At 38.6% G+C, this 20,146-nt stretch overlaps 1 protein-coding gene across 4 annotated transcripts in view; it reads right to left on the bottom strand.

The window, feature by feature from the left end:
- rtn3 (reticulon 3) overlaps positions 1 to 20,146 on the bottom strand; it is a 36,057-nt gene that overhangs the window by 3,619 nt on the left and 12,292 nt on the right. For 2 of the 4 annotated variants that reach the window (XR_003938055.1, XM_030161691.1), the window contains 5 exons: positions 9,462 to 9,669; positions 6,798 to 6,936; positions 3,070 to 3,139; positions 1,886 to 1,932; positions 437 to 495 (listed from right to left, as the gene is read on the bottom strand). Coding sequence is in view for 3 of the 4 variants with exons in the window: in XM_030161691.1 (XP_030017551.1) it covers positions 437 to 495; positions 1,886 to 1,932; positions 3,070 to 3,139; positions 6,798 to 6,936; positions 9,462 to 9,669 (523 nt within the window). In the remaining variant the exon portion in view is untranslated. Of the gene's footprint in view, positions 1 to 436; positions 496 to 1,885; positions 1,933 to 3,069; positions 3,140 to 6,797; positions 6,937 to 9,461; positions 9,670 to 16,034; positions 18,270 to 18,315; positions 18,632 to 20,146 lie in introns of all 4 variants that reach the window. The other 2 variants (XM_030161692.1, XM_030161693.1) reach the window with 2 other exon arrangements.

Here is a 20,146-nt window from a genome sequence, read left to right on the forward strand (position 1 = left end):
CAACATCACTATCCAATCAATTTTAAGACATGTCAGCAGGCATGAAATGGAATGAGTATTGCTAATATTGAAAGATGTGTTATGATTTGTATCAGACAGCTATTGGTTGGTGAGGGAGTACAAATGTACAGTACTTATGTTGTTTGTTTACTTATTTTAATTGCATTGGGCTGTTGTATATGTCCTGTTTGTGTGTGTGTGTGTGTGTGTGTGTGTGTGAATGGTGTAAGATTAATGTAAAATAATTAAAATTGCAATGTAATGTAGAAGAGACCCCAGGAAGAATAGCAACTGAATCATCAGTTGCTAATGGGGATCTTAATAAATGAAATGAAATGAAATGTCAAAAACATACTTAAGACATTTATGTTACACTATATCACAATAAGGCTGAAAATTCAGATACTGGATTTCAATAATAAATATATTCACTCACTTTGCAATTGTGGTGTTGACTTGAGTACGCACCAGATCAATATACTGATCAATCTGGGTCTGTAAAGAAAAAAAAAGAAAGAAAGAAAGGGAGGTTAACATCAGCTAGAGAACATTCATACTGAAGGTCTGTTTCAGCTTCTACATTCTTTTTTTATGATAACTGAAACCTACAAGATACTTTAATCAGTGTGAAGTACAATCATCTTTGTTTTTGCTGATGATACCAGTTAAAACACTGCCCTTCTCATTCTGATATTATTCTTTGTTTATACCATTAAAACCGAGGACAACACAACTATGAAATGACACATGAAGAATTATGTAAAGAATTATCGAGCATGTTTACATCATACTGTCAGTAAAATCCTTGCAAACTTTCCAAACATTTATTTGATTTGCTTTTCAACCTTAAAGCAGAGTTTTCAGGTAGAAGGTTTTCTTCATAAAAGCTCCAGTGGAGAACATTCTCTTGAGATTCTCATATTATTTTGAAATGTAAAATATTTTACAGTTCACAGAAGGCTGTTCTTGAAAACCCTTAGAAAGCATTCCTTTAAATTCAGCGCAAGGTTATTTTCGCTGTTGCAAAATGTTTGAGTGAAAAATGATAAAATAACTATAAAGATGTGTAATCATAACAAATTTTTGGTGGTTATTACCTCCGCCAAGGAGGATATGTTTTTGCCGGCGTCTGTCTGTCTGTCCATGTTCAAGTTAACTCAAAAAGTTATGGACGGATTTGGATGAAAATTTCAGGAAATGTTGATACTGGCACAAGGAACAAATGATTAAATTTTGGTGGAAATCGGGGCACTGATCTGCCTTGGTGGAGGTCTGTGCTCTCCGAGTGCTTTTCTAGTTCTACATCTGTGAAGGTAAAACAGTTGGGTTGATCAGTTCCATCATTACAACTTCCCAGGATATGGGCTGAAAATTATTAGCAAAAAAAAGCCTAAAATACACAGTTTTATATAGTTATTTTTTATTCCACCTCAACTCAGTATTGCACTTAGTGTCTGAATCACTTAAGATGTCAGCATTAAAAACATGTAGTCTTACAACAATACTTCCCTGAGGTTTGATCATATTATCAGTGTTTGGTATTAATGTTACCCAATCATGATCTCTCCTCCCACATGCACTGAAAAACCAGATGTGTGCTTTTTTTTTTCATAATTCTTCACATTTATCTTGTCACAGTCTCATCTCTACACCTACTGGCCCTGAAAAGCATGCCGCCTTATTCTCATTCTGCATCGACGTGACGCTGGCGGCCATCTTTGTCTGATGACTTCATGTTCCCAGCAGCTGGGAAACAGAAAGCCTTCAGTGTGTGATGAAGACTGCGGTCATCGCTGAGCTCACTGCTGATGGGTAATGAAGTCATTGCTGCTTTGAGACTCGGGCCGTTCGGTTATTTGACAGGTTTGTTATGGGCTCAACTCACCTTGTTCTTCTCGTAGATGGGAGGCACAGCAAAGAGGAGGATGTCAGCTGAAAATGGAGAGAAAAAGGAGAGGATAAATGTGGTACAGATCATTAGCATTACAGATTATAATAAAGGATCCAGCTTTTAAAAGAATAAACCCACAGTTTACGTAACGATCAAGAGGTTAGAGAAGATACTGATGTGTCATATCATTATTCTGTTATTATCCTTTGCTTTATTTTGCCCTGGGTTTCACCTCTCAGGCCGTACAGACACTGACTTTACTTCTAAAGGGTGCAGTTTTGTCTGAACTAAAAGCTGCCTGAGAAGAAGCCCTGCAGTTAAACATGTAATAAATTACTCATTCTGTCTGCTTTTATTATGACTCATTTACACATGTCATTTTCATTTATGGGGTTTGTGTAGATTATTATCTTAGTCACAGTTTCTTCACTACGAGGACAGACCAACTTGTGAAACAGAGACAGAATCATCATCATCATGCAGTTCCTTCTTCCATGTCGCTGTTTATTTACTCAGTTAATTTAGGGGAAGTCTATGAAATGAATCTGCCTTCATTAAGACCCTTAGTATTTCCCATCTTTTTTTTTCTAATTTGATCACCTTCTAACACACAAACAAAAGTAAACAAAACCATGGAACTTTGGATTTGTAGACACTTCCACAACTATTTAACTTAAAGCATGTGTTGTCTAAAAAATCAAAGTCACACATATTTAGATTTCATATTAAGACGTCACACTGTAATATAACTTGGAGCATCTTAGCTGCTTGATGGTGGTTTCAGTGGGGCAGAGACCCACTAAGCCTTTCAGTGGTTTCACATGTTGTCCACGGAGCAGAGCGGCAGACCGTGACACAGTGGAGTCTTAATGAGGGGCTGTGAGGACTGCTTAACTGCTCCCCACTCCTTATACAACCTTACAGCGTCTGAGCCATCTTGTCGGCCCAGTGCACATCACTGGGACCACAACGCTAAATGTGCATGGTGGCCTCAATCCACAGCCGAGGGCCACAATGGTCTCATGAAGAATGCGACTTTAATGCATACTGGTCTTTAAGAGCAGGCTGTGAGTCATCAGTCCGCCCTTGTGCAGCGGGTTTCATATTTATAGTTCATTGTAAAGTCATATGGTGTAGTCATACGTGTCCCCGGTGACATTCAGATGCTCTGTGCTTACCGAGGATGAGGATGGTGATTCCATTGAAGACGGCTCCTACGTAGGTCAGAAGCCACATGACCACAGCCAGCTGCAGAGAGAACAGAGAGGCCCAGAGGCCCAGAGGTGAGGCCTTTATAGAACAGCTTAGTCCGTTTGACCTGACGTCTAAAACCAACCCACTGCAAATGCTATTAAAAACTTTGAGATGTCACATAACTGTCACATCTCACATTATACAGACAGACATCCGTATTCACAGTTAACGGCCATGTGAAGAACACAGCTGTAGGTTACAGTCAACAACTTGCTTTTACTTTCTTAATTTTTTATTTTCTTGTGTATCAAAGTCTTTCCCCTTTCATTTCTTTATCATTTGTTCAGTAAAGCCTATGATTTAACCAGTTTACCAACGTACTTCATCTGCAATGAGGCAGTAATGTACTTACATGTAATACACTTATTTCATAAATCTTTATTTAGTGAGCTTAACCCTCCCTATACAGAGTAAGTACATTATTATTCATATAGTACCTGTTTGAAACAAGAGCTATAGAATGGCTATAAGGCTCTTTAGTGTGGAAGTGTGGAGTAGCAAGTGTTGAATATATGTAAAAACTTACACAAAAAAACATTTTAATCAACCCGAAAAAAGTGCATTCACTTAATTTCTTTGATTCAAGCTGAACCTTTAAATGAGTGATATTTTGCTTTTTTAAATGGAATTATGCATTTTAAAACATTTCCCTGCGGTCTACATAAACTGTAAATGCTATGCTTGGGTCTGAATGCTTCATTAACTTAACTCCACAGGTCCATCTTCAACCCTATTTCTGAGTAATGACACTAGAAAGGTCATTTTGCCACTCCACACCCCACCCCCTTCCAGGTTGTTGGTTGTGCTGCTCTGTCCCGTTCAACCAACAACTGAACATTTTAGGTAATTGGCCTGAAGTTCGGACATATTTTCAGTTTTTACTACAACCACTGCTGCTGACAATTATGTCGTACTTGGGGAAATGTTCCTCAGAAATCTTGACCTTATATGTGCAAATGTCGTGATGTAACAAATTAAGCAGGAATTAAAACGGGTTGTAGAAATCCACGCAATTTTTGTCAAAATGAATATAAAGATAGCTTTGCAGCACCTGGAGGGTTCAAATTCAAACTTTATTAATTATTAGGGTCCAAATACACAAATAAATGAACCTAAGACTAATAAAAGTGGGTTCAGCAAAATATGACCCCTCTAAAAAATCTTACTAGTTTCGTAGTAACTTGAAATAATATGATCGTGTGTATGTCCATTTTCCCCCTCCATGGCTTAAGATATGATTACATCACTTATATGGTTTTACTGCATGCAGTAGTGCTGAGAGTGCAGGTCTGTGGAACTGTGAGCTGATAAAAAAATCTCTCACAAGAACAAAATAAGCCCAAATTGCTTCCTTTGGCCCTGGAACAGGTCCTATCAGATGGTTTATGTAAACTGCCACACCTTTCCTTCACAACAATGCTCACAAATCCCCTGAACTTCTACAACTTATATACTTGTGAACATGCACATTTATTTAGACTTTTATGACCCTATTCTATGCCTCTACACTTATTTAGAGCATCTATTTCTGTCGTAGTTATTTTAACACTTTAACTGCTTGTACCTTTTGCGTTTCCTGTTGAAAGTGTGTGACAGCTAAGCAGCTTTAGTCATGCCAGATAATTATGTGAACTATTTCAATGACTTCAAGTGAAAACCACCTACACTTCCACACACCCATGATACTCTCCCACAGACACTGTCACTCCCTGATCAGAGCTCTCCTCAGGGTGTGTACAGACACCTCCCTGACTCACCTGTTCGTACTGCTTCACCTGTTCAGGGTGGGTCGGCGTACAGATTAACGGTTGTTTGATAAGATGCGGGTCTGTGGATCAGCTTCAAAATGAGCTGAATCATCAACAATGCGTGGGTTTACCAAGCCCTCAAGAGGAACCAGTCACAATACACTGTGGGCAAAGTCAGAACTGCTCATGAAAATGATCAAAATAATAATGAAAACAAGGCGTGGAAAACCAGCTGTGGTATGTTGGTGGTTGACCTTTCTGAAAATATTCTGATAAATAATGTCATTGGGAAAAAACTCCATAAAAATCAGTCAGCATTTAATGATTCAAGTCTTGACAGGAAACAAGCCTTTCACTTATCTTGAATCTGTTTACAATTTGTAGAGAATTTATCCCATGACTGAAGATCAAAAGGAGCATTACTGTGAATTTATTTAAGTCTGTCAATGTTCATTCCTTATTTAAAGGGGTCATATTTTGCTAAATCCATTTTTATTAGTCTTTGGTACATTTATTTGTGTATTGGGGGAAGCTAACAGTTCAAAAAGTTTGAATTTGAACCCTCCAGGTGCTGAAAAGCTATCTTGATATTCATTTTGGCAAAAATCAAGTGGATTTCTACAACCCGTTTCAATTCCTGCTTAATTTGTCATGTTTTATAACTATTTACGTCATGACATTTGCACATATAAGGTCAAGACTTCCGACGAACATTTCTCCGAGTATGCCATAATTGTTTGTCAGCAGCAGCGGTTGTAGTAAAAACTGAAAATATGTCCAAACTTCGAGCCGATTACCTTAATGAAGAATACAGACCCAAGCATAGCATTTACAGTTTATGGAGACCACAGGGAAATGTTTTAAAATGCATAATTCTATTTAAAAAAGCAAAATATCACTCCTTTAAGTGTTCAGTTAACTCACTTTAACCTGCGTAACTTTGTTTAGTTTAGCAGCCGCTGTTAAGCTATCATGGTGGACTTAATATTAGCTCAGATCATATTTGACCATGTCTTCAATCTGCATCCAGAAGTGCAGGGTCAGAATCATTCCAGTTCATTTATCATTAAGTTATGAGCATTAGTAAAGCTATTATACACATTTTGACATGTTAAATTGTGCTATGTTTGGTTTTTATCATTTTTATCCAATCAGTTTGTGATACTTTGTGCCATTTACCCTTATGTTAGATTAGTGAAGCCATAATGCTGCTGTGTTGAGCTGGAAATGAGCCCATAAGTAGAAACTAAAAGCTGTGTTGAGAGGGATACGAGTTGTTTCATCATTTCTGTTAAGACTAAGTTGAATCCACTGTAATATTTTTGATTCATTATATATTGCTGCTGAATACTGGCAAAGCTCAGAGGCTAAAAATAGCATTTGGGCCAGCCCTATCAAATTCTGGCATGTCCCCTATGATTTGATGGTGACCTCAATTAGCACAACAAATGTACCATGTTTACACAGATTTTTGATGGCTGGACCATGGGAATAATCGTAAGTAAACTTTCACCTCTGCAGTCATTGCATTCCTCAGTTTTCATGTTTATTTTGATTCTTATTGTTCATTTTTTAGTTTGATCCTATTTTTAATGTTGTATTCCAACGTTATTGATATTTATGTCTTCTGCTTATGTGTCTTTTAATGTTAAAAGCTAAACTAAATGAAATAAACTAATAAAATAATCTTCAGGTTGTAAGCTGAGCTCTTCGTAAAATATAAAAAGGTTAAAACAACCGCTGGGGCTTAATTTAGTAGATGGAGTTATTAATGTACCAATCAGAGCTTTAATAGGCTCGTCTCCTGAGACAGGAGTTAATGGAACAGAGGGGAGTGGTTTTCCATTAAAAGCTAAATGATCCGAATGCATCATGGTAGTGGACGACGGCAGAGAGCTGCTCACCTTTAGGGAGTCCACGAGGTCCTCGACCAGGAAGAGGCGGCTCATCTGCTTCAGTGCTCGGTTGATGTAGGTCAGACTGGCGTCCACGTGCTTGCGGAAAGTCTCTGGTGGGATGCTGACATCCTTATCTATCAGCGCTCTGCAGAGGGAGAAGAGGAGCAGGATGGGAAGGAGGCTAAATACTGCAGGAAGCATTCACAATAGGACTGTACTGCAGAGAGCTGGACAAAACATCAGTGTTTTAGCTTGTGGGTTTGTGTTGATTTGACTTCTGGTCGAGGATCTACAACTAAATGTGATATTTTATTAAAAACAAACTATTATAGAAAGGCTAGGTAGAGGAGTAGTTGGTCCTTTTACCCCCATTTTCTCCATTTTATTCAATTGCATGTTTCATTATTCTATTCTTATTTGTGCTTTTGATATTTCTATATTAATCGGATGCTGTAGTTTATCTTTTATTGTAACACACTTTCTAACAGTTTTTAATAGCACTACTATTCAAATAAAATCTGTTACAATGATGATGGCTATTATTCAGTGGCAGACCTGACATTTTCATTCACAGTATTCCACCTACGTCATCTTTTTAGAGCAGGGGTGTCAAACTCATTTTCTTTCTGGGGCCATATTCAGCCCAATTTGATCTCCAGTGGGCCAGAACCAGTAAAATAATAGCATAATAGCCTATAAATAATGACAACTCCAAATTTTTTAGTGCAAAAAATAACATTAAATGATGAAACTATTTCTATCCAAACAAAAAAAAAAAAAAAAAAAAAAAAGATGTGAATAACTGGAAAAAACTGAAATTTCTGAAGAAAAATAAGTACAATTTTATCAATATTCTGCCTCAACTCATGATTTATACATGTGCATTACAGATCAGATCTACCAAGGCACAAAATAGGCAAAATATTGTTAAAATTGCACTTATTTTTCTTTAGGCATTCAAGGTTGTTCAAATTTGTTCAGGTTATTGACATTTTATTGTTAAAGGATATCAGAATTTAATGTTCTTTGCTGTAAATCAAAGAGAAAAAATTGGTGTTGCCATTATTTACAGGCATAATGTCTTATTATTTTTCTCACATTAAACCAAGAAGAACATTTGGAGTCATTATTTCTAGGTTATTACGCTATTATTTTTGAGTTTGATGCCCTTGACTGTTAATATCTTCAGGGTAATTTTTGCATTTTGCACTTTGTAAATCCATCTCGCGGGCCAGATTGGAACCTTTGGCGGGCCGGTTTTGGCCCCCAGGCTGCATGTTGACACCTGTGTTTTAAAAGCTCAGGGTATCTACAAACCTGAAAGTATGCCTACGTCCACATTTTGTCCAGTTACTTTTGCTTTAACTTTTGTAGGAGTCTAACATGTCCTGCTGTCATCATCTGTGTGTCCAGAGCCAAAGGGACAGGCTCTTCAGTCTGAGGGAGGACACATAAATGAAACATGTACAAATTTGGTCTGAATTAAAGCGGTAAGTCCAAAAATCAGGACCAAAGAGTGGTAGGTGTGAAAACGCTCTCAGATGAGCTTTGAGGGGACTTTAAGTGGGGATGTTATTTTAACTTTCTGCTGGCTCTGGTTTCAACATAAAACGTGTTCTAAAAATAAAAGCAGACGAGGCAAAGGTTACGCCAGGCAATGCCATGCCTGACTTCTAACCATCTGAAACATACTCATCTTTGCAGCTGCCTGAACTTTAGTGTCAGATATAAAGCTGTTTAAAACATGTGGCACTACAGTGAAATAAATAACCAATCATTTCTGCCTCTTGCATCATTCCCAACATAACACATTCAATCTTTCTTCATTAGCAAATGTTTTGTTCTGCAGACTCTGCAGTATAAAGTATGTGAAAGTGCACATGTAGCATTTAGCAACACAGCTGGCTTTACAAGTTTGACGGTATCTGTTCTGTACATGTCAAGTCTAGATTTATGATTATTTCGAAAAGAATCTCAAACTCATCTGAGAGCTGATTAGTTGTTTCATCAATATTTCAAGTGAAAACAGTAAACTGATTTTAAATTGCTGGTTGCAGCTTTTCAATTTTGCTGATCTTTGAATTTTTTCACTGCTAGTTAAATAGCAAATCAATTTAAATGCATTACATTCAGGGGGGATGTGCTCAGGGGATGGTTTTGGCATTTTATTGACAAAGCAGTTCAGATAGAGAAATAGTCAAGTAATAAACAAAATAAATTTTATTTCATTACACTGCCCTTTAAGCCACATGTCCTAATATATTACCGTCTTATTATCTGGTCTCCAACTTATCTGGAAGGCTCAGGTGGCTGCATTTTAGTTTTTTGTGCTTTAAACACTAAGATCACTTCACAATAAACATCATAGTTTTATGTAATCTCCTTCAGTAGAGGGTTATTTACCCCTGTTTCATCGCTGTTTATTTTCTTTAAACTCATTTCATAAATGTGTATTTACTCCATTATAAGTGAATCTAATTGTATGTCCTGACTGATTCTTTAACATTTAAATGAAAGGTTGAATGAATGAATAGAAATGATGGTAAGCTGCAGGCCTTCTTCATATTTACACCAAGAACCTAAAGAGGCTGTTTTGTTGTAGAGAGTGAGGACACACTGTATTCACTTTCACGCTTTTGTTTCAACTTCCCAAAGACAAACTGCTCTTACTTGAAGGGATGTCCCTCACTGGACTTCTGCACGGCCTGGACGACAGACTTGTAGATGCGGAAGGTGATGGTGACGCAAAGCAGGGCCAGCAGCAGGTAGGACACCACGCTGATGACGCTGAAGGCTGCCAGCGACAGCAGCAACAGCATCGTCAGACCGAACACCACGCCCGACTTCTTGGGGTCCCGCCAGTGGATCAGGTCCTTGACTGCAGAGAAAAAGAGGAAGATAGTTAGGCCAACCAGAGGACAAAATAAAATCTCTCTATATTAACTTAACATTAACATAATTAGAGTAGATCTAGCCGAGGCCAGACGGTGTATCGAATCAAGTGATTTTTTTTTTCCTCTTCATGTGATGATTTATGCAAAATATTTGCGATCAGTGCAAAAAGGGTTAAATAACTGCCCATTTAGTTTTGTTTCTCATTATTATGGATGATAATGACAGTTTTGATCAATTTTGACTGATCTATATGAACCACCATAAAGAAAATGGTGTGTAGTAAATGCTCAGTATCAACAAACTAAAACAAAAATGCAACACATGGAAGGATATTGAAAAATAAAAATTCCACTGTACACTGAAGTACACGTACAGTGAATTTTAGGTGTAACTGAATGTTTTGTTGAGCACGAAAAGAAAAATAATCAAATTAACTGGATATATTATCCAGCCCTTTTGAGTACTGTGAATAGAACTTATAAATGTGAAACCTTTACATAAGTATTAAGTTTCTCCATTAATAATTTAACAGCAACCACAGGGGAAGCAACTGGGAGTAATTAGTAAATGACTATAAATGCTGTCAGAGTAGAAGTTTTTTTTTTTAATTATTTTTAGAGAAAGAAATTATTCAGGCTTAGTCACAACTCAATAAAACTTGAAATGAATCATGCATTTACTGTGGCTCTGCAGCCAATATAAGACACACTGCTGTCATTACCTTTGCATGTCTGTATGCATGTCCTGTGAGGAGTCGTGCATGCAGAAGTGATAGCCTCTATACAAGTGGGTTATGTAATACTAGAATGGGCTACACTCTAGAAGTGCCACTCCTTCCATGTGCGTGGAAAATGAAGGGTTTTTAAGAAAGCCTCATGTAAGTGGTGGAGGAAGCACGTGGGGTGATGCCTAGGGGACAGTTCAGGCCTCAGTGCTCTGCCATGTTTAATAGGAACACATGTTATGACCTTAACACATATGCACACACACTCCTCTGAAACGGACAGTTCAGTTTTTGCTTTCCTACACAGAAATCTGTAATGTGCAAATATTCTCCACGATTCCATCTAGATTTTCAGTGGTAGCTAGTAAATTTAAACACTGCTAGTAGAGCTAGTAAACACTGATTGATTCCATCATTACAGCATACACTGACAACTGTAGCATAAAAACACCTTAAAAAATTATTCAGGCTCTCTAGATGGTGCTAAAACACTGGTTCATACACTCATGTTGGTTACATCACCACACAGCCTAATTATTGAGGAGTTAAAAAGCTAAGAAAGTAGAGAGAGTTTGCAAAAACATTGAGCATTTACATTTGGGCTGTGATCAGCCTGTAGGTACAGACTAGTCTGTGTGTCTCCAAATATGAGGAGTGAATCAGTCATTTTAATGGAATTTCCACCATCAGCTGTTTCCATTGCAATGGAAAAGAAAACTATGGCTCTTTTTGTTAAACTTTGGTGAACTTTGACCAGTAGCAATCTGTCTTTCACAGAACTGACCCTGAATGAACAGAACATGAGAGGAGGCTTTTGTAGCTTATTAACTGTGCTGGAGGATCCACTATTCCACTGTATGCAAACTGCAGCAGCCCATACTTTAGCAGGATTAGAGTCAGTAAAATACATGTCTGAGTACGGCTAATCCTTATTAAATCACCTCTGGAGTTTGTGCATGATATTTTGAAAACAAAAGACTGAATGTGTGGATGAGTAGGTGAAAAACTAATTGACAGTTCCTCATAGAACAAACCAAGGAGAAAATTGAATATTTTTATGATTCCAAGCAAATTAGAGTTGAGTGGATTGGTTACAGTAAATATGGTACATTTGTGAATAAAACAGATTGCAAATTCTAACTGATGTCGAGTTGTTGAAGGTAACAAAACATTACGTTTAAGACTTCAGACGACTTAAGTCTTAAGACCATTAGGATTATTGTGATTTAAGACAATTGCACTGGGACCAGGGTTTAGTGATGCACCTGATGCAAATATAGAACACTATTCTATAATGGTATGTGTTTGCTGGTGGGTTTTTATAGCTATTTTATGTTTTTTCTTGCCATGTGACTCTAAAGTGTTTCAACTAAACACTACCAAATGCTACTTAAAGCATTTTCAGGTTTCAGGCTTATTTTAAACAGACTTTAAGTACTAAATATAAACATGTTTAGGACCTGTCAAAACCGTATTTACAATTAAAAGGTCAATCTTCATTGGATATGAGATATTTTGTCATGGTTAAAATAGTCCACAGCTGATAGCAAAAGGCCCCACGGCACTGCAAAGAGGGGCCGAGGTGGAACAGCTGTGGTGTTCAGAGCTCTATTGTTTTTACCATTACAAAAAACTGTTAAAACAGTATGACTCTGAGGAATCAACCGATGAAGCTGTTTGAAGCCTGATTTTAGAACAGTAAATTGGTGAAAATAAAGATGAGATGTTTTCATCCAAAAGCAACAACAAGAGGGGTTTCCTTACCCTGCACTGCAGGGGTTTGTGTGTGTTTCCCAGCATGCTTTGCTGCTGGTACCCACAGGGAGGCAGCCGGAGTTTGACGACTCTCGTTCATTATCCCTCCCTTTCTCTCTGCATCTTTGTGTCTCGGCCTGGCTCTACTGTGTGGAGGTCACAGTGGTGCTGAGGCGCAGTGGCCTGCTTTCGTTGGGCTGCTCTTAAAGCTACACAGTCAGGCCTGAATAGGAAGAGTTTTAAACATTGCTCTGCTAACAACTGAAGTGACAGCTCAATAGAAAGGTAAAATCCATTTGCCATCTTGTGTCTAGTCTTCCTTTGAAGTGCATTATTAAAGTGACTGAATCAGCAGCATAAAATACCTCATCCAGGTTAAGTCACCACACTCCTTTAGACCTCTGATATCATCTCCATAAATGATCTACCGAATTCTGCAGAGAAGCTGGTGTACACTTTTTTTCAGGGCTGGGTTCTAACTTTGACATTCAAAAATTTAAAAATTTCAATACCTAAGGAGTAAATCTCAATGCAGTAAACCCTTCCATCCATTCATTTTCTGAACTACTTAGTCCTTGTGTGGGTTACATGGGTGCCAGGGGCCTAACCCCGCTAACTATGGGTAGCCTGTACATGATGCCAGTTCATCACAATGCAGCACACATGCACCCATTCAGTACATTTTTACTGTTTTATATATTTTTATATCACATTACCAGACAACTTAAAGTCAAGTCAACTTTTTATGTTCATTAACTGCTTTGAGTGTGAAATTGCTTAAGTGAAACAAAACTATTGAGTTGAAACTGTCAACTGAAGTTAACCACACTATAGAGAACAGGTTTACATTCTTTTCTCTTTGTTAAAAAGAATATTTTAGGAACCAGTATCAAAGCTAAGGTATTAGTATCACCACTCCTCAAAATGTTTGAATGGGTCTCTCTACATCGTCTAAAAACTGCCTCTGTTCTTAGACGCACCAACTTTCCTCATTTAACATGTGCCCTTATTAAAGGGAATATAAATGACAATGTGGCCATTAGTAATTAGTTTTAATTAGACACTAAACATCTACCAGATGACCCAAACCTAATTATCGGAAGGACACGATACAGAATACCAACAACCACATTCAGTTAGGAGTCATATTATGAGGTGTGTGAAAATTGATTGAACAAGCCTGCATATTCAAACTTTGCTCTATTTCTATGTGACTCATTCAGTTTAATGGAAAGTTAAATACCAAGCTCACACACACTGACTTAGTTTGAGTCACATGACCTTTACCTTAATTCCTCCAATCTTGACAAAGGATTAGCATAAAGCTGGAAACAAATGGACTGTTTGATTTAAGTCAATCTCTGAACCTCAACGCCTGACAAGTCTGAACTTTATAGGCAGCAAACAGAGAAATGCTGTGATTTTCACTGACAGATAGTAGCAGTGGTTTCTTCAAAGGGGGAGGGGGTTATTTGACTTAAAGAGTGGCACGGCCAATGCAGCAAAGATCAGGCATAGCCAGCATGACAACAGGCACACCCACTGAAATGAAGTCACCTAACAAAGTGTACCCCGCCTAATAACCTACTGAGTTGTGGAGCAGCACTGCAGAGAAGCACAAAAATAGCACAAGCTCATGGCTTGAGGGGGAGGAAGGAAAAACATGACTTTTCTGTAGAACAGGACACACAACAGCTCCTTCTTCAACATGATTATGTTATTAATGTAAGAATCTGAAAAAAGAACATTGTGTGCTTTAAATCAAGCTGGACAAAACAATTACTGTGCCCCCTTTATGCCCCTTCTGCACAGTCTCAGTCTCTGGTTGCTGCAGCACCCACAACCAGTTCGGTTGCAGGCCAGCTCCAAGTTAAAGTATGCAACACATGTAGACGTACCATTGAATGTGTCAGGATTACTGTCTGCATACCAGCCTCTGTGTGTGTGTGTGTGTGTGTGTGTGGAATGGAGATCATGTTTGCACAGAGCAGGAACAGGGGGTGGGTTCTGCAGAACAGGCTGCTGTAGCTCCTGAAATACAACACCTTTCACAACTTCGCGCTTGCTCTGGACAACTTTTCAGGACGACAGCATAGAAATGATTGCTTGAAGCTATGATGCAGGAGAACAGGCTGGTTTGTTGAAGCTTGCCAATTCAAGACGGAACAGAGTCAGACTATGGAGGTCTTCAACTCTGAATGTATTTGTGCAATTAACTCCCATTATTATAATTCCTTATTAAGTTATTTTTGTGTTTGTTCTAGTGTTGAGCATTCTTCATTTTAATTTAGTTAGTCCTCTGTGTTATTTAGTTAATTACTACTATTTTCATTCATTGTAATTATTTGTATTTGTGTATGGATATGCTAATAAAAGCCTTAAATACTCTGGAATTAAAGTTCATTGAGTAAGTAAGTAAACAATCTATCCATCCTTCTATCCACCCATCAGTCAATCAGTCAATCAAGAGACCGTTAATATACAGGAAAATACTTGAGGCTGCTTTTATAGATGCATTTTTTTTTCTGAACACTTTGGTTATACACATGCCTTATAATCAAGTCATGGTTTACCTCAAGTGTGCTGTGCAAAGCTGCATCAAGACAGAAACCTGACACTTTAGACTGACTGTAGCGCGTGACTTTCAAGGTTCTTGAAAGGGAATACTAGGGCGCCATATTTAAATCCCTACCCCCATCCACTGTCAAAGGAATACTGCAGAGGTCTAAAGGACAGAGGGCAGGAATGGGACAAAATCTAAAAGACAAGGATGACCAGATCAAATGGGCCTGTACAATCAATGTGACACCAGCAGTCGGTACAGCTACTTGCAAATAATAATATCACGTCCTGTACATAAATCTATAGATGCATGAGGTACATAAAGAAATGCATCATCAATCTTTAATTTTTGTTACTTTAATTACTTTTTTCTTGTATTTTTACACAAGTATTGCTTAATATCTTTGTAATTCGAGTCCTTTGTTTACATTAAAAAAAAAAAATTACTGTGTGCCTCCCCACGCGAAGCTATCTGTGGTATTTATTAGTGTATCACGCATCTGAACATTGTGACACTACTACACCTACTCCAATTACTCAACTGTTTTTCTGACATTTGAGGTTGCACAATTGTGGTCATGCTGTGATAATTTGCAGGTATACGAGTTAAAGTTGTGCATTTATGATCATCTGAACCCACAAGAGTATCTATATGTCCGCCAGAGGTCAACTCTGAGACTAGGATGAAAGCAGGTTATGCCCTACTATCCCTACTTGGATACGTCATCATTCCAGAAGCATCAGACAGCTAAAAGACAAAATTATTTGAGAATGATGTGAATAACAGACTTTAATCTTCCTTCAAGTGCCGTCAAAAGAAGTGGTGGGAAACAGGTTGTAGAGCGTAGTTCATAAAATGCCTTCATTCTCATCCAGTACAATTTCTTAATGTCAAGTAAAAATAGGAACCTAGCTATGCAATATATGGTAGTTCACCAAGTGTAACAGTGTACCTAAAAAAAAATAAATAAAAAATTTGGAAATGGCATCATTATCATTTGTCAAGGAGCTGACCATCTGGGGGGAAATGTTTTTGTATTTTTAGCTTAGGTCTGACAGTGTCATGTGCTTGTACAGAAGATAAAGAAGACTACTTTTCTGTCTTCATTCAAATGCAATACGCTTTGCAGAAGAGCTTTTAAGATTGAAATGGCTTCTTGGGCTAAGATAGCCTATACTTTCCAAACTTTTCAGAGACAAAGTAAGTATTTTTGGAAAAGCAAACACAAGCAACTTCAACAAAGACAAAAAATGTTGAGGTGACTACATGTGATTAGTAGGCCTACTGCCTGGAAAAAAGAGGTTACCTGATAAGTGGGTTAGTATTGCTGTCAAGACATGCTCAGCAAGATGATACGCTTCTGCCACCAATTCATCGATGACTTCTACCTCTCTGGAATATGTGTTGTCGAATGTAACATTGCTCTGGGTGCATGGAGGGTTAGGAACTGAGGTACTGGAAGACTGCTGTATGGATCCAGCATCGGGGCCTGCTTTGTCTGCCTCCTCCTCCTCCTCCTCTTGACTGCTACCCAACTCTTTGAGAGCACTGATTGTGAGCTGTTCCTGCTCAAGATCCATCACCATGGTTGGAGGGGACTGGACAGTGGTTTTTGAGAAGTCACTCTTTTGAGAAATATCATGCTCCATGTTCTCAGCGTCTTCATCCTGCCGTGATTTCAGACACTCTCGCATGAACTCCACAAAGCTGTCTGTTGGTCCAGACAGAGACTCAATGGTTTCTTGGTTGGTGGTTGTGTCACACATGAGGTCAGATAATTGTGTGTTCTTCTGGACCTGTGACTTAATTTCTTGTGTTAGAATGGAGTTACTATTTTTGTCAATGTCAGTTTTCTTCTCCTTCGTCTCCTTGATGTTGCTCAATGGCTCACTTCGGAATGAGGAATATGGGTCTTGCGGATATACTTTTGAAACAGGTTGATCAACCCCGTCATCGTTCTGTGAAGTGAATTTGTCCAGATTTTGTTGTCTGCTGCTTGCTTCATTGTGGATTTGATAAGGATCTGGAGGAAGCTGGTCCTTTGGGTTATATGACTCTCTTTCATCAATGTCATCCAAGGAAGAGACTCCATCATAATCATAATCAAATGATTGTCTGTCATATATATCATCTTGCATAAAGCTAGTTTTAACAGCCTCAGTACATGCTTCTTTCCCAGGTGTAGTAATCTTTTCATCCATGTTGGACAGGTTGTATGGATTTGGGATGGGGTTGGAGGGTTTAACCAAAATATCTTGTGCCTCATCTGACCATTCATCATCATTGTCTGGAAAGTCCACATCTTCGTTGACAGGAATGGATGAAGGCTCTTTCATTTTTGTGACAGTATTTGGAAGTTCCTCAGTTTGTGTTCTGAAAAATTCATTTGTTGAGTCATGTGAAACAGTTGGACTGGATTGAGATTCTAGTTTCGAAGTCGACTCCAGGTCTGCTTCAGGTTGAGATCTTGGCATCTTGTGTTTTGGAGAATATTCTACATCAGAGTCCACAGGTGAGGAGGGAGGCGAGTATCCTTCCATGAATTCTGTTTCTAAGGGCCGTGTCTTGGGTGGTTCGGCTTTTCCATCATCTGGTACTGGTTCTGCTGTGTCTGCAGTCTTTTTAGATGGGTCCTTTACAACCTCGTAATCATCATCTTCTTCTGGTTCAAGCTCCATTTCCATCTCCTCATCACTGTAATTTGGCTCATCAGTCTCAATAACATTGATTGTTGGAACCTGCATTAGCTTCCTCTCAGACTTTGCTGATGATGCTTCCTTTACTTCTGTGGGAGGATTTGAAGCAGAGGAGGCTGACGTGGTGGTGTGATCATTCGAAACTACTGCATCAGAAGGTGGAGAAGGAACTGAGGCAGAAACCGTGACACCATCTTCAATAACAGTATCATCTGACTCCCCTGAGCTGTCAACCTCACTTGCTTCTGGAGGCTCTAGATCTCCAGTCAAAATGCTCTTCTGGTCATCCAAATTCTGTTTCGACTCCTTGTCCACAAGTGGGGAAGCAGGAGGAGATGGGGATCCAAAGCCTGCAGGAGGAGCAGGTGAAGCAGGAACTATTTGATCAGGATTGGTTGGATGCTGACCAGATTTATCCTGCTGATCCCACACGTAGGCTGTTGGCAAAAAACTAAGGTCAAAATCCTCCTCAGCACTTGGCTGATTCTGTGGATCAATTAAGTCATCCTTCAGTTTTTGTGCTGCAGCAGGAGAGTCCATGAAAGCATCAGGGACACCAGCAAAAGCCTCTGGAGCATCAGGGATAATAATATCAGCCTCCTTTGCTTCTTTTGAGGGAACACTTGCTGAAACTGAGGATCCTTTGATTAAATGTACAGGATCGAAGTCTGGAACTGGAGGTAAATGGGTCTTCATCCACTCCTCTGTTTCTTCAAATTCATTCACTTGTCTTAAATCTCCAAGAACCTCAAAGGGAGATTCAGGGGAGTCAAGATCGGTAGAGCCCCCTCTTTTCTCAACAGTTTTCTCAGGGGGAGCTTTTGGGGTCTCAAAGGGACTTTTTTGTGTCTCAATGTGAGTTTTTTGGGTCTCGGTCGGCGATTTCTGGATCTCAGTGAAATCTTGTGAGTTTCATTGGAAATTTTTGGGGTCTCAGAGGAAAATTTCTCATGATGTCGATCTCTATAGTGAGAAAAACCTCCATCGCTTCGGAAGTCAGGCTCCTTTTTTTTTGCTGCAAGAGCTTCCAATGCCTTGATTCGTTCTGAGACAGGAGACGTCTTTATGGGTGAGTCTGGTTGGTCATCTGATGGTCCTGCTTGACTTCCATAATTTCCAGGTGAGAAAGAGCCAGGTTGAGAAGGAAAGCGAAGGGATGTTGCTACACCCTCACAGGGCTTCTCGGAGCCCAGGACTACCCTTTTGTCTGCATCATCAAGGCAGCGAAGAAGAAAAAGGAGGGAAGTCATATACATCACAGACACTGTACTCCATGCATTTTATTATTCAGCGAGGCCTTGTTTTTGCAGCCCAAGCATTCATGCACTGCGCCATGAAGAAAAAAATAATGACGATTCATATGGATGGGATATTCACTGTTTGCATGCTGCTCTTAATCACTAAATAAAGTTGCCATTATGCAGGCAACGTAATCTAAATGGTCAAATGAAGCAGCAAAGGAAAGACAACTTTACTGAAACTAGAAAGCAACCATATGTTGCTATGATTATTGAATGTCAGATGTGATTTATATAGCAAGGTTATATGACTTGCTATACAGGTCCATGGCGAAAAAACAAACAAACATTCTTTTTGAGAGTGTTTATTAGATTATGCTAACAAAATTACCTCATGGAATCAGATTAAATGAATAAATGTTTTCTTTATGTCTTGGTTATGTCATGTAATCTATTCACTAATATCTGACCATATGACAAAACCTTGGGCTGTAGGTATTCTGAATAATATTGTAAAGTTTAGAGCCATTTCTAAAAAAACTGTAAAAGGAAATTTGATGATTAATCCTGCACTCTGGAGCATCACTCAAAGTACAATAATGGCAGATACAATTTAATGTGTGATTTTCAAACAACAATGGGGTAGAAAACAATAATTAATTTTTCCTGAACATCATGAGCACTTGGTCATGTCAAGTGCAATAAAAACATAATAACCTGGTCCAATTTAGACGGTACCACATCAAGTCAAATCAAAACACATACACTGCACATACTGAGCAGAAACACTCACCATCTGAGGAGGGTAACCGATAAATCAGTTTATTTACTAATGAAATTCCATCCATTTAAACATTTTACAACTGTAAAGCATACCGTGACCCTCCCAAGCTGTGTCTTTAACAAGACTGTCAGTAAAAAACTAACAAAACTGACAGGTATTTAAAAAAAAAGAAAGAAGTAAGAAAAATGTAGCAACACAGTAATAATAAATAATGTTATTAAAAGTCTGTAAGTCTATACAAAGTGAACCAGAGATAGTATTTATAGAAGGGACTGACACAACTCTGTGCTTTGTGAGGAGGAATTAAATAAGTAAAACTTAACTTATGAAAAAACAACAACAAAACTAATACAGCAGAAAGCAACTGACCAAAGTAAGCTAAACAACACTTGTATTCAATTTGTGATCAATGACATTATGCTGCATGACAACATATTAATACTTAATCAGATTACTAGACAATACCGCACTTGATTAGGTAACTTAAACTCATATCTTCACCCACACTGGATATAAGAAAGCAGAGTCACCCTACTAGGTCATGCGGCCCCTGGTTAACTGGGAGGCCGCAGAGTTCCCAAGATGTTCTAAGTAATCACATGATCCCTTCAACACCAATGATCTCCCATATTAAGCCATCCTGACAGGCCTGCTGTATTTAGAGATGTACATCAGCTGCTCAGATTCACCTGTTAAAACC

This window comes from Sphaeramia orbicularis, chromosome 18 (assembly GCF_902148855.1).
Source record: "Sphaeramia orbicularis chromosome 18, fSphaOr1.1, whole genome shotgun sequence".
In the NCBI taxonomy this organism is placed as follows: Eukaryota; Metazoa; Chordata; class Actinopteri; order Kurtiformes; family Apogonidae; genus Sphaeramia; species Sphaeramia orbicularis.